At 43.1% G+C, this 27,414-nt stretch overlaps 8 protein-coding genes across 10 annotated transcripts; 3 read left to right on the top strand and 5 right to left on the bottom strand.

Moving 5' to 3' along the window:
* Positions 1-605: 605 nt before the first annotated feature.
* Positions 606-5,011, bottom strand: LOC124412727. Its single transcript, XM_046892849.1, has 12 exons — positions 4,596-5,011; positions 4,132-4,380; positions 3,589-3,840; positions 3,018-3,363; positions 2,526-2,581; positions 2,263-2,381; positions 2,025-2,193; positions 1,794-1,954; positions 1,560-1,697; positions 1,272-1,479; positions 1,015-1,156; positions 606-935 (listed from the first exon to the last, which is right to left on the bottom strand). Exons 1-12 carry the CDS (start codon positions 4,741-4,743, stop codon positions 749-751), a joined length of 2,175 nt encoding a protein of 724 aa, XP_046748805.1. The 5' UTR covers positions 4,744-5,011; the 3' UTR covers positions 606-748.
* A 285-nt stretch (positions 5,012-5,296) lies between these two features.
* On the bottom strand, positions 5,297-7,104 carry LOC124412189 (zinc finger protein OZF-like). Of its 2 annotated transcripts, none has more exons than XM_046891870.1 (5): positions 6,981-7,104; positions 6,697-6,907; positions 6,508-6,611; positions 6,079-6,413; positions 5,297-5,992 (listed from the first exon to the last, which is right to left on the bottom strand). In XM_046891870.1, exons 1-5 carry the CDS (start codon positions 6,998-7,000, stop codon positions 5,373-5,375), a joined length of 1,290 nt encoding a protein of 429 aa, XP_046747826.1. In that variant the 5' UTR covers positions 7,001-7,104; the 3' UTR covers positions 5,297-5,372. The 2 variants fall into 2 exon arrangements, with proteins under 2 accessions (XP_046747826.1, XP_046747827.1); XM_046891871.1 differs by having other exon boundaries at positions 6,986-7,020.
* Positions 7,105-7,280: 176 nt separating this feature from the next.
* LOC124412191 (ER membrane protein complex subunit 10) lies at positions 7,281-9,497 on the top strand. Its single transcript, XM_046891872.1, has 4 exons — positions 7,281-7,605; positions 7,793-8,056; positions 8,676-8,942; positions 9,236-9,497. Exons 1-4 carry the CDS (start codon positions 7,546-7,548, stop codon positions 9,335-9,337), a joined length of 693 nt encoding a protein of 230 aa, XP_046747828.1. The 5' UTR covers positions 7,281-7,545; the 3' UTR covers positions 9,338-9,497.
* A 186-nt stretch (positions 9,498-9,683) lies between these two features.
* LOC124412397 (Bardet-Biedl syndrome 2 protein homolog) lies at positions 9,684-13,024 on the top strand. 2 transcript variants are annotated; one of them, XM_046892235.1, is made up of 10 exons: positions 9,684-10,033; positions 10,336-10,455; positions 10,537-10,728; positions 10,826-11,008; positions 11,096-11,318; positions 11,391-11,770; positions 11,862-11,969; positions 12,069-12,387; positions 12,480-12,734; positions 12,813-13,024. In XM_046892235.1, exons 1-10 carry the CDS (start codon positions 9,812-9,814, stop codon positions 12,905-12,907), a joined length of 2,097 nt encoding a protein of 698 aa, XP_046748191.1. In that variant the 5' UTR covers positions 9,684-9,811; the 3' UTR covers positions 12,908-13,024. The 2 variants fall into 2 exon arrangements, with proteins under 2 accessions (XP_046748191.1, XP_046748192.1); XM_046892236.1 differs by lacking the exon at positions 10,336-10,455.
* A 230-nt stretch (positions 13,025-13,254) lies between these two features.
* Positions 13,255-14,036, bottom strand: LOC124412726 (probable insulin-like peptide 7). Its single transcript, XM_046892848.1, has 2 exons — positions 13,923-14,036; positions 13,255-13,606 (listed from the first exon to the last, which is right to left on the bottom strand). Exons 1-2 carry the CDS (start codon positions 14,024-14,026, stop codon positions 13,255-13,257), a joined length of 456 nt encoding a protein of 151 aa, XP_046748804.1. The 5' UTR covers positions 14,027-14,036.
* Positions 14,037-14,933: 897 nt separating this feature from the next.
* LOC124412339 (ras-related and estrogen-regulated growth inhibitor-like protein) lies at positions 14,934-16,364 on the bottom strand. The gene is made up of 4 exons (XM_046892126.1): positions 16,050-16,364; positions 15,536-15,758; positions 15,238-15,424; positions 14,934-15,165 (listed from the first exon to the last, which is right to left on the bottom strand). Exons 1-4 carry the CDS (start codon positions 16,153-16,155, stop codon positions 14,983-14,985), a joined length of 699 nt encoding a protein of 232 aa, XP_046748082.1. The 5' UTR covers positions 16,156-16,364; the 3' UTR covers positions 14,934-14,982.
* A 3,680-nt stretch (positions 16,365-20,044) lies between these two features.
* On the top strand, positions 20,045-23,556 carry LOC124412341 (insulin-like growth factor I, adult form). The gene is made up of 3 exons (XM_046892128.1): positions 20,045-21,445; positions 21,599-21,809; positions 22,665-23,556. Exons 1-3 carry the CDS (start codon positions 21,048-21,050, stop codon positions 22,836-22,838), a joined length of 783 nt encoding a protein of 260 aa, XP_046748084.1. The 5' UTR covers positions 20,045-21,047; the 3' UTR covers positions 22,839-23,556.
* A 365-nt stretch (positions 23,557-23,921) lies between these two features.
* Positions 23,922-25,039, bottom strand: LOC124412340. The gene is made up of 2 exons (XM_046892127.1): positions 24,760-25,039; positions 23,922-24,681 (listed from the first exon to the last, which is right to left on the bottom strand). Exons 1-2 carry the CDS (start codon positions 25,000-25,002, stop codon positions 24,481-24,483), a joined length of 444 nt encoding a protein of 147 aa, XP_046748083.1. The 5' UTR covers positions 25,003-25,039; the 3' UTR covers positions 23,922-24,480.
* Positions 25,040-27,414: the final 2,375 nt, after the last annotated feature.

Raw genomic sequence — 27,414 nt, 5'->3', positions numbered from 1 at the left:
TCGATAATAATAATAATCTTTATTAATTACAATTTTGTTTGCAATCTAATAAGAGAGATAAGAGTAGATTATGTAAATGTAGCAATAGTTAAGTAAATTCATTTAGAGAATTTATTAATTAGGAGAGCAACCGATAAATTGCTTGATCGTTCGATTGGCACATTGAATCAATTCTCGTAATATTGTGAATTAAGTTAAATCTGTAAAACCTTCGTTTTTGTTGATTATTATCTATTCAATTACACCTACTACTCTGCGACATACAAATTCATTTACTCTTTGATTGTAGATTAAATTCGATTTGAGGGCGCAGTGAAGTGTTGACCTCAGGACTCTGCTAACGCAGCACTTTTTAGATTTTTATTTATTTTCTATTAATTAAACTCTTAAATACTTCGATATATACAGAAATATATATACAGAAACTCCAAGTCAAACGGCTGTTTCAACGCTTCGATCACTTTGCTATAAACAACTCCGGTCATCATTTATATTGGAAAATATTGGAAATAATTTTTTCCTCAAAGTACGGAATCTTTTGATACACTTGAACTTTACTTTCATTCTTTGTGCTTACATGTAAATTACAAGCTCGAAGAATAAAGCGTTGTGCAAATTTCTATTCATCTACTAGATTCAACATTTTTTTAAATTTTCTATCGTCTGTTACATTTTGAGATTATCCAATGTATTAGGCATTCTAATAAAAAGCTTAATACTAGGTCAGGTACCCATAATTCTATTTCCCCTATGAATTGGAAAGCATCGGTAATAAATCGGAAAGTTTATCCGTGTAGTAATCTGGAACTAAGTCACGTTCCTCTTTGTCCTCGGATCTTTTCCACTTCTCTAAATCTTTTAGACTCGTTACACCTGATAAAACCAAAAGTGTTTTAAATCCACACCGTTTTCCTAATAAGATGTCTGTGTCCCCTCTGAAATAAACAATTAACACAATCGATTATTCAGGTGAACGTCAGTTATCCGTCACTGCCCACCAGGCTGTCTACATACTTATCGCCAATCATTAAAGTTCTTTCTGGATTCAAGCCGTACTTGGAAATGATCGTCTGGCTTATGTAGGGCTCCGGTTTGCCAAGCAGAACAGCTTTTCTGTTCGCCGCTGCCTCAATTACTCTCAGCATACAACCCGACCCTGAAACATTGAATTACCATTCATAAGCAGAATAAAAAAAACCTTATGCACATATTTGGCACGTTAATAATTACATTGAAAAATAAGCCACTTCGCTTAGAAGTACATATGTCACCTGGAAAAATGTTTGAGTTTGGTGACGGTCTTTGGTTGTCACAATTTGTACCAATGAAATGTACATCTGGATTCTGGACATAGGTTGCTGCTTTAGCTATTTTTGGATAACTTATTTGGTCATCGAAACCAACTACCACCGCTCCAACATCAGGATCTGGATTAAAGTTCTCAATCATTCCCAACGAGTCACCGACCAGTGGATCAGGCTGAAAAATTGGTACGATTATATATGATACTCCACGTAACGTGGCAGATCACAAGGAGAATTGTAGAACGAGATATTTACCCCCAATCCAATATACTCGATGCCCACAGCATTCAGTTCTTTTCCTATGGCTTCTTTACCAACGATATACACCTTCTTATTAAATTTTTTTTCTTTCAAGTACGCTGCTACCAAGTACGAAGTGCACATCATTTCTTCCTGTCAGCCAATTTATATGAATATCCAAAGTCCAAAGGCCTTTGCAATTATACAAATTTTTGGTTTTAGGATAGCTTGTTATTAGCGTCAACTTACCAGTTTCGCCTGATACTGCAGTTTTTCACATTTTTCAAGAAACTCTGCTCTGGTTTTTGTGTTGTTATTAGTCACATAGAAGAACTTTTTGCCAATTAATTTTAGTCTTCTTACAACTTCCGGAGACCCAGGTATTGGCTCATTCTCCACCCACAAGACACCTGGAATTTACACAACAAAGACAGGTAACTTTTCGTTCCTTATATAAACTATATGAAGTATCGCACGCACCATCACAGTCCGACAAAACGACGTCAAACGAGTTTACAAATCTCTTTAACTCCTCTTCAGACAACGATTTAAGATTACTCGCAGCCATTGTGTGATTGCCTGTGAATAGAAACTCGTATTCTGTGATATCGGGACGTATCGGCACAATTATGGACGGATTAGCAGAAGTCTAATTACATCACAATGCTACTAACGTTTAGGAGATAAGTCCTAAGGCAATATGAATCGTTTTGATTACCACGTGGCTTTGATTACATAATTTGCTGTCTATTCGAATATAGGACAGAGAATAAGTGACCGCTAACAAGCTATTATTAGATCTTTGAGTAGCAAAGCGTTCATAGTTTTCCTTGTTGGCTAAGGCAAATTAACACATGATAGAAAATCGGTATTGTTAATCACATTTCAATTTTATGGAAACATTATTAGAAAGTATAAATCATTACAAAGTTTCGAACGAAACAATTTGACACTGCTCAAAGCCGGTGTCTGAAAGTTTACCAAGCATATGCGCCATAGAAACTCTCAATGATTTCGAAAAGAACTTAAGCATTGTACTTAATTGACAGGTAGTCATTATCTTTTGTAAACAAATGCACACGCATAAATACAGCTATTTGGTAATTTTTATTTATTATCATCTCAACACAAGTTAGTGAACAGCTTATAAATAAATATTGCAAAAGGCATTGTGCTTGGAATTACTATGCAATTTGGAACACGTTCTTTTATATCCTTTTACAATGCGAGCTACTGTTTGTATAAATCACAGCATAAAAATTTTTGCTAGTTTCTCCGTGAATTGACTTTCATGTGTACGAAATGACCGAACGAAGTACTGAATTAACTGTAAAAACTAAGATTGAAAATCCTTGGCAAGTTCATTAGGTGTTCTGTACATTTTTTATCTATTACAGTTATATATATATTAACGTATAAATAATATGATAGGTTGCAATATAGGTATGTACAAATTGGTACACTACATTTTACGCACTTGCGTTGGTAGGTTTAAATTTTTCTAAATACGGTAGTAAATCGCCTAATTTATCTACATAATAATCTGGGAGCAAGTCCAACTCGTCTTGAGAATTGGATTGTTTCCAAGTATTGACTTCTGTTAAAGAAGTCACTCCAGACAATACTAAAAGAGTTTGGAAACCACATCTAGTCCCAAGTAAAATGTCAGTGTTGCAACGATCGCCGATCATCAATGTGCGTTTTGGATTGATATTGAAACGTTTTATTATAGCCTTGGATATGTAAGTATCTGGCTTCCCTACGATTACTGCTTTTCTCTCTGCACATGTCTCCACGCATCTGACTAAACTCCCGGTACCTGTGAGATAAAAATACTGTTAGCTTTATGGTATATTACTCAATCGTAAATCCGGTTTCTCATTTTATGGCCAAAGTCAAATAGTAAATACGCCGCTATCTTCACTAGACTATTTTATGTGACTTTAAGTATGTTGTTTTCATGCTCTAATACATAAGTGATTTCCCAATTATGCAACATCCGATTAGCTAAATTAAAAGAATTGGTGAAATTGTTATCTCCAACCTGGTACAACGATGTTGCCATCCATTGGAAACCGTTCGTCAGTATTAGTCCCTACAAAGTGTACGTTTTCGTCACTGAGGTACGACGCAGCTTTTAGGAGTTTCGGGTAGCTAAAATGCTCGTCAAAACCAACAATAACTGCCCCGACATCCGGGTCCCTCTCAAACGTTTTGTACGGTACTCCTGGTTTGATCGTGTCTGGTCCAACTCCGCAATGATCAATTCCCACTTGCTCGAGCTCCTTGCTTACACCTGTTGAACAACTGTTGATTAAAGAAACTCTTATCTCACGCAGAATTTGATTAAACATTATTGTAATATCGTCAAAGGTGTTGATAAACTTTTGGAGTATGAAGAAAATTTTATTTCTGTAGTAGAAATTGTGATTCAAAGATATAAAAATCCGGTGAAAACGCTTGGAATATGGGAATAAGATCTAAAGAAATAGTATTTACCAAAAATTATAAACAATACAATTATCGTGCCGTTTCTTAAGACAAGGTCATAGAATTTTTTACTTCTTCGGTATCTTAATATTTTTACCTTCAGAGCCAACGACGTAAACTTTCTTTTTGAATCCTAAATCCTGAAGATAACAGGCAGCCAAATAAGATGTGCATAAAATATTGTTCTTAGTAGCATGGAAATTTAGCTTGCTACATTTGGCGAGGAATTCTTCTCTAGTTTTTGTGCTGTTATTCGTTATGTAGAAAGTCTGCCTGCCGTGATCGTGAAACTTGTTCATCACTTCGGGAGAATTCTCGATCGGTGTCATATCCATCCATAATACACCTAATTGAAAATATTTCATTGAAATTTTATTGTCGTAAAGATATTGAAATTAAAAATTTGTTTGTCGTTCTATTTGATATTCTTTTGTTCTCTAATTGAGAATCGGTATTGAAATAAGAGATTAGCGTGAATCAATAAACGGTCTAATTGTAAGCTATTGTACAAAAAAAAATTATGGGTGTAATAACATTTCAAATCTTATATTTTATACTTACCGTCACAGTCCGTCAATACTGTATCAAACGAGTTCAAAAATTCGTAAATTTTGTCCTCACTCAAAGATTTTAGATTTACAGCAGCCATCCTCCTTGTGAATATTTTGTTCTGTTTGAATAAATGACAAGTTTTGAATACTCTGAACATGATGACGTATGGAAGCGATTCGACGTGTTGAGAATAAATTTAACTTTAAGTGTTTGGAACGTGTTTGATGGATGAAAATTTAAAAGCGGATGTTGAATTATTCAATTTCATTCATTTATGTTGTTGGTACTTGAACGTAATATTATGACTGATGAAGCCCGCGTTTTTTGCACAGTGATACAACCTTGTTGCGGTTATTTTGATCACCTCACCTTTCCTGTCAAATTTTTCGAACTTGGTTTGATTAACACTTGTATTATTACTTATTTACTTTTAGGTATTTCTCTCAAGAATCCAGGTGTTCGTCGATCTTCGCTGATTCAAAAGCTAGATTTTTACGTCCGTGGTATGTACGAATCGTATGAATTATGCTTACTGTGAATGCTGAATTCACATTTGCGGGGATCGTTGATCAGCTGGGTGGGAGATTCTAAGAAACCAATCATCAATAGAGAGAGGTTAAGTCGTCTGCTACACGAGCGCCGGGGCGGGAGAATCAAATTTATAAGCTTTTAAAATGGTAATAAGATACAAAAATGTATATAAATTGATTTTTGTTTTATTTATTTATTTTTTTTGCGATTTTTACATTAGGTTTCCGAATCGCAATCAACTAGTTCACTAATACTTTAGGAGATTTCAAGCTGGTCTTTATGAACGGTATCAGTATTCATTCTTCTTGTTTCAGTTTTACTTTCTGTCTCTGTACTTGCACTTTGCGATAAACCATTTGTTACCATTTTACATTCGTTTGTCGACATTTGAATCGTTTCTCCCATCCCCTGAACAGTTTCAATTCGATTCTCTTGATGCTGGACAGAATCCTCCTCGGTTACTTGAATCCTGGTTTTTCTGTTCAAGAGCTCTTTCTCGATAGCGTGGGGTAAATCTAATCCGGTTAATTTGGCCAGCATACTCTTTTTAGCCACCCCAGCATCCTTTCGCTTTTTTCGCTCTGATTTAGTGATTGCCTTTTTTCTCTTCTTCTTTTTCGATAGATGAATTTTAGTCATGTGCTCCGCGATCTTCTGCTTGCTTGAAAACCTTGTGTCACAAATATCGCAGTGATATTTTTTGCCCAGATGATTAGTGCGAATGTGATGATTCAGATTACGTTGGAAGAAATAAAACCGAGGACACTTATCGTACGGACATGGTACAACCGTCCGATCATCGTGATGGAGGACCGAGTGCGATTTTAATTGAGTCTTGTTCAAAAACACTTTTCCACAATCATTGCATTTGTATTCTGTAAAGAAACAATCAAGAATTTAATAAGCATATCGCCCTAAAACTTAAAATGAAAGCTAATATATGTGAAAATTCATTTCTTACCACTTGTGTGCAAGGTTTTTTTATGTGTGCAAAGTAAAGACCATTTTTCAAATACTTCCGAGCAACCAGAAACTGGACATGAATATTGCTTCTTACTCTTATGCGTCATTTCATGCTTTTTCAAGGTTTTCAATGCTACATATTCCTTAAAGCATACTTTGCATTTGTACAATGCAACACCGCTATGCGAAGCCTCATGTTCTTTATACTTTTGTTCCTTGAGAAAATTTATCCCACATTCTTTGCAGAAAAATCTGCTATTCTCTGTATGAACACGATCGTAGTGCCGTTTTAAATTCTGACGATTACTGAGGATCAAAGAACACTTAGAGCATCTGAAAAAAGGAAAAATCTTGTCAAAATCTGAGATAGAATCAAACTACATGTATTCTGGCACAAAATCTTCCGCTCCGTGGCAATAATACTTACTGAAATGACTGCTTAACCATGCTGTGAGTTTGGCTGTGGCGTACAAGGTGTGATTTATTTGTGTATGCCTTGTCGCAGCCATCATAATCGCACTTGAAAGGCCTCTGAAAAAATGAAGCATGAACTATTGAGATATAGTTCCAATCGTGATGCGTTTAGATGATTATAAGAAACTAAGAAACAACATACTTCACCGGTGTGCTGCCTAAGATGTCTGGCTAGTCGTGAAGGACGTAAAAAAGTAGCGCCACAACCAGAATGATTGCATTTGTGGCATTTCGCAGGTTCTAAAGAATCACTTTCTTCATTCCCATTCAGGGGCATGACACTTTGCTCCGAATTGGGTGTATTTTCTAAAGGCATAGTTGTGCAGACATCGTTCATTTCAGCAGATGAAAACCTGAAAAGTGAATGAAACCCTGTTTCATATAACAGTAATTAAACGAATAAACATACATTATAAAATCACTTGCCTTACCCCATTTGAAATCATTCAAAAATCGAATTCCTGATCTAGAATATTCTTTCAATTTTCTTTGACCAAAAACGCTTTCCTCCAATCCTCCATTGAAGCATGCTGCGTGCATGCTGCAGCAACAGACCATGCTTGCAACTTGAATCGATGCTTTCTTTCTTACCGACTGAAACTACTCCGCGTGAATAAAGTGCTTCGCATAGTCGTCGAATTGAAAAGTTGCGTGAGGCGATTAGATTGGTCGGATGGAATTGAAGAGCCAATGCTATCATTGGCATTCCATTACGTCAGTTCAATTTCTGCCCATGAAAATTCGTGCCATTCAATTAATTTCTGCCTAATAATCGTGCCAATTCCTTTACAAGTGGGACTACCTATTTCATTCCAATTAATCAGGAATGACTTAAAAGAAATTCGAAACAAAAATTGATCCACTTTATTGGACTGCGCTGGTTCAAAAGCCGACAGATTCACGTTGTACACAGATTATGGTACAGCGGCATTAACCTGTCAAGTAACAGTCGATCCCGCAATTAATTATCGTTGCATAGATTGGCCACAAAATGAATTCACTCTACACCTGGATACCCGTATTACTCGCGGTTATTCTCTCCGCTGTTGGGGTTAGTACTTATTACTCAATGTTGAGCGATTCGTTCCATTACCGTCGCCCTAACCTAACTCTTCGTATCTTTTTTCTGTATTTTTCTTCATTGCTGACTGGTAATTTCAATCTTTGGCTCCAATTATTAACCCTTCTCTGTAAGTTATGTTCGGAAATTATTAACACCTGTTCTTCGATTTTTTCAGAGCGAATTAGACTACGACGGTTGGCTCCGTTTAAGGGTATGGCATGCCTTGAATAAGGGACCAGTGCCGAATTTTATTGAACGTGGCAACATAACTGTGACCAGCGTTCGTAGCGGAGCTTCATCGATAGCACAAGCCGGTCTTAAATCTAGCGAACTTGACCAGCTGCAGAAATTGGCTCAAGACGACAGAGAGTATCGACTGAAGGCATCTGTCCGTGGTTCATCTGGCACGGAAACAACCTTCTTTACTTCTGTCCCGGCGGTAATAGATTACGATAAGATTTGTGTTGCAAGACTTGATTGGCAACTAATATTATTTAAGTCTTGTAGATAATTAATTGGTCTGTTTATGATTTATTTTGTGGTTTTGCATCACAAATTTTACCGAGTATTTGGAAAGATTTCTTACGGGAACTACTTATTGAGAAATCTCTTTTAGTCGGTTCTGTTCGATTTTCTGGTATAACAGCTTTATCAATTCCTTATCGTAAAGGAAAACTAGGCTTCACGTTCTCCAATGTGGTTCACTTTAATTGGATTACCGATCAGATTACACAAATTATTCTGACAACTTTTTCAACAAAGTCTTAAACAAAATTGAAGATATTTCCGTTACTATATACATATTCAACCTGGAAAAACTTTGACCAGATAGTAAGTTCGATTTGTGATACTGAAATATAAACCACTTTTTTTTTTGGATCATGTTTACTACATTTTGGCAAAGATTATCGGTATTCCGATGTGACGCATTAATTTCGTACATAATATTTGTTATTCGGTGTTGCATAGTATGATACGAATTTCTCTTTGATAAGAAAATTTAATGTAACTGGGACCGCTGATTCTTTTCTTATTCAATCAGAATTCACTATTTTTAGTGCCTCATACTCGGCTCCAATCTTGAAGATTTCTTGACTGTATGGTTGGACGGTGCAGCGGAGCCGGTTGCGGTGAGCCTATCTTCGTACGGTCCGTGTTCCCGGGAACTTCCGTCTACTCAGATGTGGACAACCGAGGTCCAAGTCAAGTACCCTGAGGCAGGTCCAGTTCCAGACACGGCGACGTACATACAGAAGATGGAACGAGAGAGGGAGGCCAGAGAAAGGGGGGAAACCAAGGACAATCGATCTTTCCTGGCAAAATATGTAAGAGCACTCGATCGCTGACGCAATGGCGATTTGCTTTTCCGTTCCGAATTGCTAGGAAAAACGACGTGAAACTGCTCGCGTGGCAAACAACAAGTCGCGGACGATATCGGTCAGCCTTGGAAATGTTTACGAGAATCGACGAGCCGCATCAGTACCGGCCCGTTAGCCCTGACACGAATATTTGATGCATTTTATTTGTCTCGAGCGTAATTTAACACAACATCTGTGTATAACTGTCGCACAGCAAGTTTCGTCCGTATATATAGTTTTTCTTTTTATATGAATTTCAGTGGATGTACATAGTACCTGCCGTCATATTCGTTCTACTCTCGTCGGCGACAAACCCTGAAGCTGGCGGCGCCGGTGGCGGAGGAGGTGGGGCTCAGAGATAACGCGACAAGGCTTGAACAACCAACGTCCAGCGTACAAAAAATTTCATGCTCATAGTTATTTATTCCCTATTACTCTGTCGCTCCTACTTTATTCTACTCGTTTTTCTGTAACGGGTCTCAAACTATGCGTGAAAAAATAAATACACGAAAAACATCGTCACCCTGCCTTTCCTCGATTCTCTATGAAAATTGTTCATATTTTATAGCAAATGAACCCTGCGTATCTAAGAGTTTTCCTTGGATCTGGTTAGTTAAGTTTTAATTGAATTTTCAAACTGACTTTTTCAAATGCGGTCTCGTGAAGCGACGACATGAGTAACGTGGCCAGCTCAACGCCAGACTCCCGATGCGTGTTTGCATAATTCAGATAATCAATAAAACGCCCGAGTGCCTCGCAGGTGAGCCATTAGTACCTCGGCTTCCTCGGGGCAAACTTTGCGTTTGTTTGTTGTGTACGGCGCTACGCGACTCGAAATGGCAACGTTTTCTCTCCAGCTTGAGCGAAAAGTGGAATTGGGCCTTGTCACATGCGGGAAATTCGACGGTTCTCACGCGTGCATTGTGGTCGCTACTTCCGGGGGCAACGTTCTCGTCCACAGCCCCCATCGTCGCCCGCTTCCGGATCCCACTGATGATACTGGAACCGGAAGACTCGCCTGGACCGGCGAACTTGCCGAATTGCGAATCGGCAAACAGGTGGGTGTTGCAGTTTCTGGTAAAATTTTGGAAATCCGATTGCGAATGTATTCTATGAACTTGAAAATATTAGCTACCTTCGTTCGTCCATATTTCGTAATTAAATTATAGAACGATATTATTATAAATCATTGATCAGGGGTCGGTCAGTTCCATTTTCAAAAGACTACTCAAAAAACTAAAAAATATTCATTCTATTGAATAGTTTTGTAAGTGAAAATTATTACACTCTTCATTATCCATTACGAGCAAGTCAATACCTTTATGATGAGCAATAATGAGTAAATTCCTTACTTTTTAAGGTGACTTCTCTGTACGCCGGGCGGTTAGGCGAAGACGAGAGAGATGTTCTAATGATCGGTACCGCGACTCACCTTCTCGTATACAACGTCGAGGATAACGCCGACGTGTTTTACAAGGAGGTGAGCCTACTATTACACAGTCAATTAGAGCAAGTATTTTCGAAGAATTCTGAAATAACTCGCGGGGTTCTTCGACCGCAGATGTCTGACGGCGCGTACACCATCACCGTCGGCAAACTGGGTTGGCTGACGGACCGAAGCGTCGCCGTTATCGGTGGTAATTGCTCCGTGACCGTCCTAGACGCCTCGGGTGCAGAGGTCTTCTGGACGGTAACCGGCGACGTCGTCGTTTCCTTGATGATATTCGACTTCGACGGCGACGGCGCGAACGAAGCGAGTATAAAATCCAATTACGCGATATCAAAGACGTGCTTATAGGCGTAGTCACATTTTTAAAATCGACGCTAAAACTTCACCGCTGACCCTACAGCTGATCCTCGGAAGCGTTGATTTCGAGATTCGGGCCCTGAAGGGAGACTCAGTGGCCTGGGACGTTAAGGAAACGGCGCCAGTCACGGCCCTGGTTGCCCTCTCCGGTTGCCAGTTCGGTTACGCCGTGGGAAACGGTACCGTCGGGGTCTACGAGACGGGACAGCGTCTCTGGCGTGTGAAGGTCGGTCTGGAGCCGTAAAACGAATCCACAAATAGGCAATTTCATAAGGCATAACTGAATTCCCTGCTCCAACACCATTGCGTGCAGTCGAAGCACAGAGTGGTGGCCATTCGTGGATACGACGTCAACGGAGACGGCACAGAGGAACTCGTCACCGGCTGGAGCAGCGGGAAGGTCGACGCCCGGGTGCCGGCGACAGGGGAGGTCGTCTTTCGCGTTCAACTATCCGCAGCTGTAGCCGGAATCGCACGCGCCGATTATCGCCGCACCGGAAGACCCGACCTGGTCGTCGTCTCAGCGACCGGAGAAGGTTGTATAACAATGTCTGAAAACAATTTCCTCCAGCAGTTGAGAACGGTAATGATTTTCTTCGTTTCAACAGTCAGGGGCTTCGGCTCAGGAGCAGCTTCTTCGGAGGCTTCGGAACCGGGCGACATGGTGCGGGAGTTGCTGGCGAAGAAACAGGCGCTGATAGCCGAGATGAGACACAGAGCCGCGAACCCAGGAAGTTTCGCGTCCAGACTAGCCGTGGAAGTGTCGTGCGGGGACGGGGCAGCCCGCATGGCACTGGCCGCTGGTCCCGGCCTCCTGGTTCACTGCACCATCGTCTTCGCCGAGGGGGTCTTCGACGGTGAGACTCTCGTTGATCGCCCCAATCGACCCTGCGGACAGATCGAGATTGAACTCCGACCCCCAAAAGATACCCCCGTCGACGTCCACGTCAAAGTCTGCGTCGGACCGATGGGCGCCGATCTTCTTCAGGTAGTATTCTTTAGGTTTTTTTTTTTTTTTTTATCTGTTTATGGCTAGTGATCTATGGTGGGTTCTTTCCTGGATTGATTTACTGTTATAGGTTTTCGAACTGACGCGGCAGCTACCGCGATTCTGCATGTACGAAAGGATCGAGAGACCGATCGACGTTGGAGACGCTGCTCTTGATGATTCTGGGGTGACGATCGAGGTAAGCAGTTTTTTTTTTTTTTTTTTTTTTTATATTGATTCCTCCGTCACACAATGATTAGATCGCATTTAACTATGGAGAATTTTCGTGGCTGTTGAGGTGGCGGAGAGACCTCAACGCTTGGCAATTTGGCTTGGACAAAATCTGATTCTGCCCGAAGAGACGGAGGTGGAGGTCGCGGAGGTGGGGCCGACGGCGGGAACGCTTAACGTCTGTCTGCGAGGGTTGAGGGACGGGAAACTACACCAGCTGGAGGCGACGAGCGGTGGAAGGGTCAGACTTCGAACTAAGGACTCGACCTTCGCAGGGGAAGTCGTTCAGTCGTTGGCATCTTACCTTGGACTCGGAGAGCTCAGTGCGGAAGCGAATTTCCCAGAGGATGAGAAACTGATGACCGAGGCCTTGGAACGCCTGAACGGTGACGAACTTTACCATCCTTTGTTTCAATTTCAATGCTTTGTGCAAAAATGTTCGAGTCAGGATAAAAACCAGGTAAAATTTGAATCCTAGGTCTTCGCGAAACCGAAATCCGGCTCCGAGCTGGCGAGGCGCGTGGCGCTGCGCTGCTCAGGAACTTTTTGGTCCGTACCGAAGACGCGAGGATCTTGGGTGATGCTAAGAACGCCAAAGCCAGACTCGCCCAGCTTCGGGCCGTCAACGGGGATCTCATCCGGGACCACGAAATCGGCGCCAACAGCTACCGCGATCTCGTTCGTACACTGAAGGTTCTCAACGCCGCCGTTCAACGCATCGCGCGTCTCCGAGGTGCGCACGATTCGTAATTGAGAATATTTTATTTACAGTATGGTATAACGTAAATATAATTGAATGTATGAATTTCAGTGGGAAAGCCAGCAGCGAACGCTATCGCAAAGTGCAGATCTGCGATTCGCGACGGAGATGCGCGAGCGCTGGTAGCAGTTGCGCGACAAGGATAAACGATATAACGCGTTATAAGTTATTGGGACGGGAGTAAAAACCAAGGAATTGTTAATCGTTGTATAAGCACGTGACACGATAAGAGCGTTGCCCACTTATGAATTTTCAAACTTGCATCACGATAATTTTTAATAATATACATGCACGATAACAACCTACGTCGTACACAATACTCCTATATAATTATTTTTTTACATCGGTATAGGTATAATGTAAATTACAACTTTGTTTAATAATATACCCACATACAACTAAATGAACGAACAAGTATTATATATACACATATTTTGCTCCGGGATCTGTCACATCCATCATCATATAGACCGCGGAGATCCAGGATCTGAATCTAAAGAACCTTTTCACCCGAGGGTGGATAAGTCCGTTTGTCGACGCGCTTGTTCGCTGGGCAGTACTCCGCGTATTCCTCCCAGGTACACCCGGGACCGGCGCAACACTCCTGAGTTATCGAGGCCACAGCGGTCTGACTTCGTCTCTTCAGGTCGCGCCGGTACCGCACCATCTCCTTGGCTCGCCACCCCGACACCCAAGGGGGTGGCGGAGGTCGCTGAAGGCTACCCGAACGACGGCTCACCCCGTAAATGTCCTTTTCACAAGCCCAGTAGAGGTGACGCAGCAACGTTTCGCGGCACCTTGCGTGCGTCTCGCGGTGCCAGGCGTTCTCCCAGTCAGCCCTCGACCTGGTGCAGTCACAGATTATTCCACATTTACGATTTAATTATGTACAAATGTTGTCGTGATCAAGAGGCGAGGAAAAAACGTTCTTTCTTTACAGACACTTATGACGGGGTTGAACTTTCGGCCTAACCGTACTGATGTGATTACAATTTGATAAAGCAACGCGAAATACAGGAAAGATTCCGTCAAAGTCCGTACAATCTCAACGAATCCTCCTGGGAGATTTGAAACTCACTTATATGGTTCAGTTTTATGAAATTTTGGTGAAATTTTGTGAAAAACGCGTAGTGAAATCGAGATAAGATAGGAGGTTCTTACCTTTCCTTGAAGACGCGTTCCAGGTCGACGAGGTGGTCCGTCGCCCCAATGGCACCGAGGGCCTCGAGAGCCAAGCAGCCGATGGCCAGAGCGGATGCTCGCATCTTGCGGGGGCGACGTGGAAGGGTCTGTCGACGGGCTTTGCTCTACTTCTTATACCCCGATGCCGGATGTGAGATCAGTGGGGTGGAAGGTTGCAGGAGCGTCGGGGGTTGAGGTGGTGCCTCTCAAATTGGCATCGTACGTATCCTGGACTCGTGGGAGAAACGCAAACAGCAAACAAACCACGGTTCGAATTGCGCCCTCGATTGAGGCTGTAAATCGTCGCGGAGTGTCCTCCCGGCTGACCCAGGGGATGACGATACTCACCCTAAGAGCGAATAGGTTCTGGACGTAATTACATTTCGTCGGTATCCCTTAATACTCGGGTCTTCTATCACCCCGCACTTAATCGCAGTACTACGCCGGGACGGATGTAATTGTCGGATCTCACTGATCCTGGATCCGAAAATAAACTCATTCATGCAATCAGACATTCATTCATCCCCGTGGAGAAAAAATCTTGCAAGGTGTCTTGATGATTTAGGATCGTTACCTCGTCACTTCTATAGGTATAGTGACTCGCTGTTGTAATTTGTTTGCTCATATTTTAACAAGCCCGTAAAATATATCTGATGAAACATCACTTCTTCTTGTAAACGATAAAAAAATTTGCACGAGTCACGTTACGGATGAGCTGATCACTGCATGCATATCACTATGTTTACAGTACACTCTGCATGCAACCATGATCCGATAAATTCCCACGCGGTTATTCACAGCTGTACATACTCAATATACTATACATAGACTGTATGTGGAGGATAGAAATGATTTTTTCATGAAACAATTTCAATTTAAAACCAACATATGTTTTATTTACGATACACACAATAAATATTGTCTTTCGTGGATACGCATCACTCACATATAACATGCCTTACAAAACAATAATACATCATATAGGTTCTAAAAAACATGATGAAGATTCGCAATTTTTGAGTATCTGCAGAAAAATATGCTACGGGGGTGCACCGCGTGCAGAGATGCTAAGCCTCCGTCCTGTCGGCGGTGCTGGAGGTCTTCTGAGGGCGTTAATGGACCCGTCAGTGGAAGCTCTAACCCGGAAAGGATTTGCCTGGACAGACCCGCCGGCTGCAGCCTCTGCGACGAGCCTCGAGACGTCGGAGAACATGACTGTGACCTGGAGAGATGAGGAAAAACATAATGCCGAGGATAGAGCACAGTCTTTGGTATCTTAAAAGGCTTCCAGAACCTGGTCGACGGACTCCCTCGTCGATATCTCGTAGAAACCGTGGGCCTCGATGTCGTCCGCACGACGACGACCCTCCCAGGCGGACACCATCCTCTCACCTGGAGAAGCGGCCAGATCCGATTTGTTCCCGACAAGCAACACCACCGGCGGAACCTTCCGCCCCCGTCTCGCATGTGTTACCAAAAATCTGTAGGGTGGTAACGCGGTAATATGTATTGATCGAATTCAACATCAAGACAGAGATGAATGTCTAATGGCAGAAAAGGGACAAAGAAGTAAGAACATAGGAAGAAGGCACCTCAGCCGTGAAGTCTCGTCAAAACTGACGCGATCGCTGATTGAGTAGACGATCAGTATCGCGTCTGCCCATCGCAGTTTTGGCTCTGTAGGTGCTGGCGGATATCCTGAGGGATCGGCGATTTCCCACGACCCAGTTGCCGCGTCTGTAAACTTGTAGATCCTCTCCGTGGTGCAGTCATACTCTCCGATGAATCGGCGCGTTGCGAATCTTACCGCCAGAGCTGAAAAATGAGCCAATCAGGCTAGCGGTAATGAGAACCGCTGCTACACTCTCTGCCCTCATTGGGCAGCGTCATGTGACGTCACAGCCCGCTTGTTTAAATGTCGACTAGACCTTGACACTAGACTCGTTTATTCTTTTCGCTCATCTGATTATTTATTTTCGTGGAAAGTGGCGCGTCGTGATTCGATTATTACTGCATGGCGAAATGCGGTTATAAATAGAGCGATGTAACAGCGGTGTTAAAGTGGAAGAGATGAAACGTCTGCTGCAACGACGACGACTTTCTCACCCGTCTTTCCGACGCCAGGCTGCCCGAGGAGGACGACGCGGATGGCTTTGGTAGCAACGTCGCGTATCCCGGATAGCCCAAGGCTCCAGGTGATCGGGGGCGTCATCGCTGGAGGTGCGAGAGACGGTGCGAGGAGTTGGACTATTCGGGTGAAACTGCCCGACGACGAGGCCTGTCTCCGGTAGTCTATTGTTCCGGCGTATAACGGAGCCGGCAGGGCGTTTTATTATTTCTCACGATCAGCTATTAACCGCGATAACGCTGAACAGCCACGACGCTTACGAAGCGCCGTGTATCTACTGTCAGGCAGGTATAAATAGGCCCGCAAACGTGAAACCACAACCTACCTCCTCTCTTTCCACGCTCTTACGCCGCCTGAAGGTACATAATCTGCAACGCCGCTGTTATTAATTATTACTGTAAGTTCGGGCGCGGTCAAGCACGAGGTAAACATGCACGTGGACATGCTCCGTTACACATTGTAGTACACTTGGCCAAATTGTTTCCGCTAATTCTACCTGCATGGAGTTTGGCAATTTGCTGATTTCTAGAGTCGTCGTAACACCGACTGCATAGAATCTTTTAACGGCAATTATTACCTATTATCGGAATCCTGTAGAAGTGACTAATGGTGTTTAACAAAAGATGGCAGTTGTCCGAGACTTATAGGCTAATAACCTAAATGTAAAAACACCATAAAGCTAGAAAGCCTCTATTCCATAATCTTTTTCATCCTGAAAATGACTTTCATAATTTAATATAACTCGATCTTCTGAAGCATATCTTATATTTTCACCAAGAGATCGCTGAGGCCCTCGCAGGTGGTCAAGGATCGGTATTGATATCATTCGATGTACACGGCATGGACGTGCGATGAGACCAACGTTGCGTGCGGTTTAATTCACGCTGCGGATACTGTAACAGTGAGACTACCAGCAGCGAGCATCGGGTCTCATTAATCGATCGAAATACCCGCTTGAAACTGCTTTACTCCGAGCGTTCTGAGCAGGCGTCAAACCACCGAGGATAATATTTTCCTGAATTTGCTGAGACTTCCGATATTTTACAGGTGAAGCTGGCAATAGATGGATTTTTATGAAAATTTATACACGAATCAACTCATTCGCGATTTGGAAATATGGAATGTTGAAGAATTGAGAAAACGAACGTTAAAACGAACTTTGAACACCTCTGTTGAATATAATTATACTTTTACTGTGTTTACGCACATATATTCTCATCGACATAAACTACCGACTTTTTTGCGCATCTACGATCTCCTTACTTACTCCCGTTCGTGCGATGGAAGAAACTTACGCAAGAGAATTCGTCCGTGATTTTCCTCTATACTTGCAGTAATATGTTTGCACAGAGTGGCAAAGGCAAAAAATCAAGTTCAGAGTAAGAATACACGATAAGGGTTTAAACCAATCGACCAAGCGCGATTCATCCTTGTCTCTGATGATTCGAGCAAGTTCCCTGACCCCTGGGGGTCTTTACAATTGTTTCTGTCACTTTCCACAAGCAATATTGTCAACGACCAATGTCACTTTGTTGAAAGTTTTAAATAGCAATGCAATGAACTTTAACAACCACGAGGAAATTGATAAACATTTCTGGTCCCTGCATGCCATCCTATACATACACATATTAGTATATTACATACCATAACACAAATCTGTAATAAACACAAAATAAGTCTTGTATCAGATGCTCCTTTGAACTTGCTACTGTAATCTGAGATGATGTTTTCCACTGTAATTCATCTATTATTAGACGACAGCAAAGTGTGATCGGAATCTTACAGCCTGCACCTATGCCATCTCACGATTCAGTTCCACATCATCAATTTGAACTCCATCTCCTCCCCAGCACGTCGCGTTGGAGGAACAAGGATCTCTTCTTCTTCTACTTCTCGCGCTCCACGTCGGGGCCCCCCGCGAGGTTATCGCTGACTGTGTACAAGCAAGAACCAGGACAACAAAACGAAATGGGCATAGTCCGCGGGTTGTTATCCAACGACGATTGTTTGCCCACAATACAATACGTTATAGGTACCTACGCGTCGTCGTGCCAAAGAGTACGTCAGCATCAGTGTGAGCACAAGTTTGTACATCATACGTCCACTGCATAATATATATATACTTTACATCGACATAAGTGTCTACATGATGTATATCACGTATTGCTCGTGCTCCAGATAATTTTCTAAGGATCTTACGTTGTTAATTTACCCGTGATGTACACACGCATTTACTCATAGCCTCATCATCATCATGGATCCACGGGAAAAACGGGACTAGTTGACGACCTCAGTCCTTCGATTCTTTCTTTCCTCCCCTATTCTTCCCAGTTGTTGGGATGAACAATGACTGGAGGTTGATCGTGGGATTAGGAAGTCTTCGACTTACTTCCGCGACGGCCTCTGTAACGCACGTTTCATCGAAAGAAAACTTGTACCCGTTACTGGCAAATGTTGTACGTAAGAGGAAGACTCGTTTATCGTCGTACGTCCACCTCCTACCGCATTACAGCCTTGATTAGAATAAGTGTGCCGATACATCACCCGCGGCCTATTACAAGCATTTAATGGAATCTATTGACGGATAACAATATATTCCGGTTGTAATAGCTATCCATAGGCTCGGCTCTCGTGTGTCATATCGCGGTGAATAATGCGGGCATCGCGTTGGCGGACGATGATCGGCCATCGTCACAATTCAAGTAAACTCGTCGCGTGCGTATGTAAGTGAGATACCTACTCACACTATACGGACGTGGATATGGACACGGACGCGGCTGTTATACTCTCGGCGAAAGCCCGATAAGATAAGACTCGTGTCGACGCTCGAAGGACAGCCGACCGCGGATCTGAAAAAATGCTGTTTGGTAATTAATTCTGTTTTCGTGTTTACGTGTTTTCGTTACACAGCAGTGGGAAACCTCGCCTCCCCCTCCTCAGCTATCATCGTCGACCCGAACTCGGCACAGGGCATATGTTACGTTACGTCGTCGCTGTTGTTTGTACACGCGTCCCGTTGCTGATCGTGCGCGCCACGGCGCAAAGTGTTTTCCTCGTTACAGCTTCTCCTCGATCGTCCAGCTCTTCGCTTTTCTCGTTTCTACAACTTCCTTCCCTGCAAGTTCTACGATGTGTCGTTTCACGTATGTAACAATGTCCAGTAATCCCATCACCCCTTGGGTCCAAAACCGTCCATTTGTTTAGGGTGAAAAGCTGAAAAAGGAAAAAAAATTACGACGATCTTCCGAGACTTTCGGCGCGACGAAGAGCCGAATAGGAAATCGAGCGCGTTGCGTGTATCTCTAAAGGATGAAGAGGGGGAGGAGGGATTGCTCCCGGCGAAACAACGACCCGCCGCAAGTATCAGCGGTCTTCGGTCTTCGGTCTCCGTCTTGACGCCGTTATCGTTTTCGTCGTTGTGGTCTCGTTGCCGTAACACATCGTATATTTACTCCGTATACATACGATTATAAGTGTGACATCGAGTACAATGATATATAAAGCGTGCATCTCTGGTTCTATAATTAGAACGGGAGATGTCGGATGCTAGACGCAAGGGTCAACTGCAGCGGCGCCTCCGCCCCTTCTTCTCGACGCCACAATCCTCTCACGCTCCGATCCAAGCCGTCGAACAATTTCTCGCGATGGAGATCGGACCGAGGATCCCAGATGACGAGCGACACGCTCCGCAGGTGAGCTGCAGGAACTCCCTCAGCCCCCGTCTTACAATTAACCAGGATGGGAACTCCGTGCCCTCTGGGGGGGGTGGGGGCGGGAAAACTAGTCGCTCGCTTATCTCGACTCGGCGACGCTTCGGCGGTGGCAAAGTCTACTGTAGACTCCCGGAGCCCAGAGGCCGCGAGGAGGCCCGTACCTGCCAGTGGCAACGACGGCCGCGGCACCATCAACAAGCCTCCTGTCACTCTGTAATCTTCATTGTGCTCAAAGGAGAAGGAGGAAGAGGAGGAGGAGGAGGACAAGAAGGAGGTGGTGGTGTCCGGTTTCCGTCCGCGTGTATCCGTTAATAATATTCAAAGTTTGAAGGGGCCTGGGTTGGGGGGGGGGGAGGGGGTGAAGGGGGGGAGAGCACCGACTTGGGATAATAATAGATATACGACGCAGTGTGTATGTACACACTTGCCGCAGTTTGTACGGAGCTAATAGCCCGTGACGGAATCGAGGACTAATCGTCGGTTTGTCTGCGACTGCGGCGCGTATCGTTGACGAAATATCGATTGTATCCGTCCGGGCTATTTGCTCGATCGCGACGCGTTGGCACGTGCCAACTTTATAAGGGTGCGGAACGGAGGAGGTCTTGCCTCGACGGGGAACGGGTGCAGCGGGACCAAGAAGAAGGCCGGGGCGCAAACGAATAACCCGGCTTCGGTGCTGATCGGCGAGTGGCGTGAAGCTTAATGGTCTTCCTTGTTCTTCTTTCCTCCGTCGCTTCGCGAAATATCGCGGAATAAAGCTGCGCGAGACGTGTGTAACAAGACGTGCATAACAATAATCGCGGGATACGTTTATCGTAAAGGCGTTCTCGAGAGTTGTAGAACGCCGTAATACGCCGGCCTGCACCCGCTCCTCGTACGTCGTGTAACACCAACAGACTTCCCCACCACGACGCTGGGAGTGACCGCTTGGTGACCACAGTAAAATAAGGTCTTGCGGAGTCCGGAGTCCGGAGTGATCCGTACTGAGTGCCGGGGGCTTCTCTTCGACTCTATACTAGTCGATTCGCGTTGTTCCGCGGTACTCAGACTCCCGGAAACTATACCTTCCGAGGACTTCTACGAGGCGTGAAAGTAAACGCAAGGTGCCTGCCTTTCTTCCTCTTGCCACGAACCACCGTCATTCACGCTTCTCAAAGTGACTCGCGTCGCGTTGGTTTCCGCGTTGGTTTCGCCCCCACCCGAGACCACCACCCCGTACCAGTATAAAAAGGCTTCTCGCCCCCAAAGACTACGAGGACAACGATGTCGAACGGAAGGACGACCACTCGAAGAGCAACGGGCACCCCGACGATGGCTCTGGTGCTTCTGGCACTTACGGTCCTTCTTCAGCTCCTGCTGATGGCCCATCAGAGCGAGGCTAGGCCATCCTACACGCCGTTGAGACTCTGCTCCAGGAGTCTCAGCGACGCGCTCTACCTCGTCTGTAAGGACCGTGGATTCAACGAGCCCTTCTCATACTCGGGGGAGGACAACGACGAAGAGGAGAGTCGACCCGTGACCAACACTGGATCCCGAAGGTTGAGTTTGGTGCAGGAGTGCTGCCACCGGTACTGCACTCTCGAACACCTGGAACGTTACTGCAAACCTGCTCAGCCAACGAGGAGAGAGGATCCGGCCTCCCAGGGAAATTCCATTCATGGGTAAGTTTTTATCAGACGTCTTCACGGGGTTTAGTGTGAATTCTTTTTTCATTTCTTCGCGACGGTTTATTATCACAGAGACGTAACATCGAGCACGTTTTCGGACTGATTTTGCTACTGCTAATTATAGTGGTAAAAATCCGTTTTTCCTAGATCGCAGCGACCTCAGACACCCTTTAAAATAGTCAGTCTACCGTATTCTTCGGTGAAGGAGATGCCGATCGCGAAAGATTCGCTTGCATCAATCGCCGCTCGTGTATCGAGACGGAAACGGCGAAAAAAGGCACGACAAAAACATGCCAAGGCCTGCCTTTGCCACGGGCCGAAACGCCGGAAACAACGAATTCGCACGAGATGGCGAAAGGTGTCTTTAATTTCTCGTTGTCGATTCCTAAGCCGCACCTTTCCACAAGCTAGTGGAAATTTTTTCTCAACATTTATCTGAACTAGTTATCTGACGGTTTCTCAGTAAAATCGGAAAGATTATGTTCAAAATATTATTCAAGCTTCTTAAGGAAAGATTGAGAAACATTTCAATGTTCTTTTCCAAGGTTCAGAGGAAACATTTCCACCACTGCTGGTGTTTTTCACGATTGATGTATCGTCACGTACATCTTGCACCGTTTTCATCACTCACCACGTGTATAGTATTCTAGTTCATGCGCACCTAATGTTGTTTATTATAATTCGGTAGCTTGTGCAGGCATATTACTGCGTATCAGTCATGCTTGGAGTGAGGGTTTCACACTACGCACAAGTAAACTTTAATCATGGCCACAATTAGCTATCGAATACCTACATATCATTATCTATTTATTGCAGTGTGCATTTTTTAGTATGAATTTATGCATGTTTGACGTTAGAATTCTTCCGAAGAATTTTTACAGCTATAATGTAAATTCCGAGCAATCGTCAAAAAAATGATACTTGCGCCTTTCTTGACGCTCCATACAGCCTCTAAATTGCGGATTAATATTCAGTTAAAAATGTTAAATTAATTAACTTTTTAAGTTGTGCCCTCGATTTTTCAATTTTTAAAAATCTGATACGATTTCCGATCATGCAATTTTTCATTATAAATTCTTATGTTCACCGTACTGAAAATTTTTCGTAGCAACGCACGGATTAATATTTCCACATTCGCACGTCTCTTCGCTCCGCCAGTCGGCGCTTCTAATTTCTGTTTGCAATTTGTGAAAAATTCGATTTCTCCCCGCAGGTATCCAGAGAAACGGTGATTCCACTGGTGCCAGCCTTCCAGGTCGGCACAACGTCGCCGGAACCGATCGACTCGATCGTTATTTTCCCGTTCAAGTCCGAGCTTAGCCTCGGACGGATCAACGGTCCCGTTATGGGCCCGGAGAAGAAGGATCATCTTCGCCGATCGCGATGACCCGTCGATTGTCGAGGGTTGCGAACCGCAGGGTGATCAGGGACGGAGGATCGTTGAAAGGGAGTCCGAGTCTCTAACGGGGGGATCCTTGCGCAGAAAGATACTCATCTTTACATGTCTCGATAGCATACGCATATGGACATTTGACCATGTACTATATATTTATATATTATATACGTAACGACATAAATTTTTAACTATGTACTGTATGATGACACCCGCGTATCTCCCGGAAAGTTCTCGAAGCGGGTCTTCCGCACTGATTAACGGCAGGAATACACCCGCCTGGGGTGTGCGATGAACATGCTCCATTATTCGCGGTGTATTCTTGCAATGCTCGGCTATATCCTCTTTTTAGTACTCTACTCAACCAATGATCTCATTAAATTATTTTACTTAGACTAGGCTGTAGTGTAATATAATATTTGTACTGTGATTAATATCACATGACTATAAGGACTAATTACATATGCTGTATAACGTATCGTCTTCTTATACATATAAGTATAACGCACACGTCGGTGGGGTAAGATTAATATATTATTGATGTATAAGGTGACGAATAATTGATGTTAACGTAGACCACGACTCCCCGGTAAATTATATTATGTGTGTGTGTGTGGGTGTATGTGTGTGTGTATGTTGTATGTTGTATGTTTACTTGAGAATTTTACAAATCACTCCGGAAATCTATTGTGACGAAATTTTTTTAATAAAACAAATCTTTCAGTTAATCAATGATTCATTTAATCCTCATGTTTCCTGCGCCCGGGCTAGAAGATCGAACTACTTCAATTGGAATTCAGCCTCGGAGGACTATCGATGACACGATGGGTCTCCAACTTTTACAGCCTCAAGTTTTTTTTTTTGACTAAAAAATATTTCTATTTTTCGATCGAGAATATTGAAATAAAGTTGATTAAAACACTGGCGCGAAATCAAGATGCCACTTTATTTCGGTTATAAAATTACAAACAGCACTTGCTAATAATATCGCTGTTGACAAAATTCCCAGAGTTCTAAGAATTTATCGTTTGCGATTCTCAGATCAAGCTTATAGATATCATAAAAAAAGAAATAAATAAATCAACAAATTCAGCGAAACTTGGCTATTTATAGAATGTCGCACTGAAGTGATTTCTTCGCTTCAATAGCATATTCACCGCACTTGAGATATATTATAGGGTGAATGACTTTCACCTTAAGGGTTTCCACTTGTCCCAGCGAGCTATAACCGACAGGTAGGTATACATATATAGACACTGAAAACGCGTGGAAATTCGATGCAAGGCAAGTAATTATTACATACGCGTATGCAGTGAATATAATAGTAAACACACATAGGTACAGTTGTAAAAATGCAAGTTATAGGTGTATAACGTATACCATATACGGCGTACAATAGGTAATATAATCTAGTAATCGATCCGCGGTGTCGTTGAACAAACGCGTGAGAACAACAATCGTTCCATTTTCAACACAAGCGTGCGATGCGCGCACAAAGAAAAGGTGTTAAATCGCCAACTCATATCTATATGGTGTTTTGTATTTTTCTATGCACCAGCGGAGAGCAAAGTGGAAGAAAAAGCAGAAGCCAGGCGACACATGTTTCCCGCTATCGTATTACCGCCCTGCTCACGATTCATGGACAATTTATCATGTTATCGGAAGCGATGCAACCCCCCCGTAGATTCTCGTTGCAGCAACGAGCCGCCAAGCCGTTCATCATCTTCACGAATTGTTCCTTGTTCTTCGCAGCCCGAGGACTGCGCGCCGTCAAGTCCTCGAAGAGTTGATTCATGTCTTCGTCGCTCAATCCAAAGCCCAGATCGTCCCCCGATATCTGCGAATTATTTTCTCCGTAGATAAATATGGCCGACAGTGAGGAGCAAACGACACAAAAAATTAACCCTGCACTCACCGGGGATACAAGACGGAAGCGCGGATCTGCCGGGACTTCCGGTACCTGTCGCTTAGCTCTGGCTTCGTAGCCGGATATGCAGTACTTGATCCACTCGTCTCGCACCTTCGTTTTACAGTCGTAGATGTTGGCATCGGCGAGGTGGAAAACACAGAGGAAAATGCAGAGCAGCCAGACACCTGATGGCCGGGATTTTCTTCTCGAACAAAACTGCATCGTGCCGATCGCCGATGCTCGGTCCATTGCGGTGGAAACTGACCGTTCGCCACGGATCTCGCCTGCATTTATCCTCCGCACCTTATCGAGGACGTGTCGAACTCTGGCGAACCGAAACCCTGGTTTTCCCCCGTTTCCATCGCGTGACGGGAAAACTCGGCGAGGCTCGAGGCACGCGCTTCGAAAGATCGGTTGCAATAAGGCGGAGAACTCGATGCAGCGATTTAATTACAGGTAGTATCCAGAATTCGGGGTGCAGAACGAATCTGTGTTTATACGAAACGTCAATTCTACGTTTTAATATTGTTTACGTTAAATTTGTTGTTGCAGCGATATTATATCTTACGAAAGATTGATAACGTATTTTTGGTTTACATAAAGCCCGGACCAAATTGTGCGCGTATCAGCTTTGATAATTGAGGGGAGATAATGACAAACATCGCGAATCGGGGGTCGCTGATATTACGCTTAATTTGTTTGCCATTCATGTCGCATCCCACGCGTATTACGTGTCTTCACCGGTCAAAGAATCATAATATGAGTGTATACGTGTATACACATGTGCCTATAAATTGCGACGATGCCTTGGGATGACGGTTTAAATTCCACCGCGTTTATGTACCGCTCATGTGATTATTTATCCGTGGAATGAAAACAATTTTAATGCGATTCAACTCCTCACGTTCACTGCGACAAGGTGTTCAGTCTCTTTCTCGGAACGCGCACCGAATGCCCCAGACTAGTTGAGATTATTCTTCGATGTTGTTGCATGCAGGGGAAAGCCGCATGTGCATTCTATGTACTCTTGTGCCAATTATACGTGTTATTCTCCTAAAACAATCCTCTCAGCGCAAAAATTGCGTGCAAGACCCGCCGGTATGCGGAAGATATTCGACATTCCATTCTCTAAATTATCACATCATATGGAACTCAAAACTTGAACACGTTTTCAGAACTAAGACATTTATCGCCATAGTCCATCGTCTGGTGTGTGAATTAGAAAAAAAAAAACTAATTTTATACACATACAGGATACATTGAGTAAAACTTGATGTAGAAACTCGCTGTTATTAACATTATATACATACGTGTACCATATTGTATACAATTATAATTATTATTTATGATTAATTAATTTATAAAATATATTACACATCTATTACGATGCTGCATAAAATCATATATGTAGAGTATTATGGAAATATGTATGTACTGTACTTATTTAGCGATAAATTGTAACCTTTACTTTTTTTCGGTCGGATTATCAACGAGAGATAAAAGTGTTACATACACTTTTGCATAGATTATACTGAACGTGTAGACATGATCGAGTCCGATAAGAAAAAGCATGAATTAACGAGGTATGCGTCGACGTCAATATAGGTTATGTCAGTAATTTCATAATCAAATTTCAATCGACTTGTTTGCAAATTCTAGGAAAGCATTTATGCACATTTTAACGTTTGCTTGATGCGTGAATTGATATATGTATAATCATGTGCTTGAGAAAAGGCGATGAATTCTTGGTCAATGTCGGCTTGTATCGTCAAAATTGTACGACCTTTGATCCGATCGGCCCTGTTTCTGCGCGTGTTTTCAATCTCATTCGAACAGTTCCCGAAAGATTGTATATTTTTACAGCAGGAACATTATCAATATAAGTCAAGACATATCATGTCGTTACAGATACATGTTTATGTGTGACCGATGTTTTCTCCGGTTTGATAAGCACTGAATTACTTACTTAAAGAGATGATCAAAGCAACTTTGTGGTGCGAAGGGCAAAGTGTTCGTACAGTCCATATTACTGTGCGATGGGAGAATCTCAGTTTTTGTATGATCGCGAATCAGGAATTTAGCAAATCTGAGAAAACTTGCAAGTTATGAAAAAGAGTAGAGATGGATTTGTGAAGAGCGACCGATTTACGTAATTAGCAGGCGATATTGTATTAGATAGAAGAATGAGACTGCGGCCTCATTCCTCGCTTTGTATACGTAGGTATGTGGACCATATTAGTAGAGAAAAACGATCTGTGACACCGTTTGTCAAGGACATCAGCATGCACGAAGACGCGAGTTGTACATAATAATTACTTCAGAAAACGATACGTCGCTGACTGCACGACGTCGTAATGGAAGGATATGAATGAGTTTGACACTAAAATCTCAGATTTCTCGATGATATACTGAGTCTGCCGACAATTTTACAAATTCTTGAGGTGCCAACGATTTCACGATGACATTCATACCAAGATATCAAACTTAATTTGGTTCTACGTTGTGTCAACGTAATTGTGATAGATGAACAATTGTCGAAGGTCGCTACAAACAGCAATTTTTAGAGAGATTAAAAAAAGAAAATGACAAAGTCGTAGCTGCACAGTTTTGTTTCAGCTATGTTTGACTTATTTCAACATGCCTCGATACTAGGTAAAATGT

The sequence above is a fragment of the Diprion similis genome, chromosome 11 (genome assembly GCF_021155765.1).
Source record: "Diprion similis isolate iyDipSimi1 chromosome 11, iyDipSimi1.1, whole genome shotgun sequence".
Taxonomy (NCBI): domain Eukaryota; kingdom Metazoa; phylum Arthropoda; class Insecta; order Hymenoptera; family Diprionidae; genus Diprion; species Diprion similis.
The sequence above is the reverse complement of the archived record's forward strand: the minus strand, read 5'-3'. Positions and strand labels throughout refer to the sequence as shown.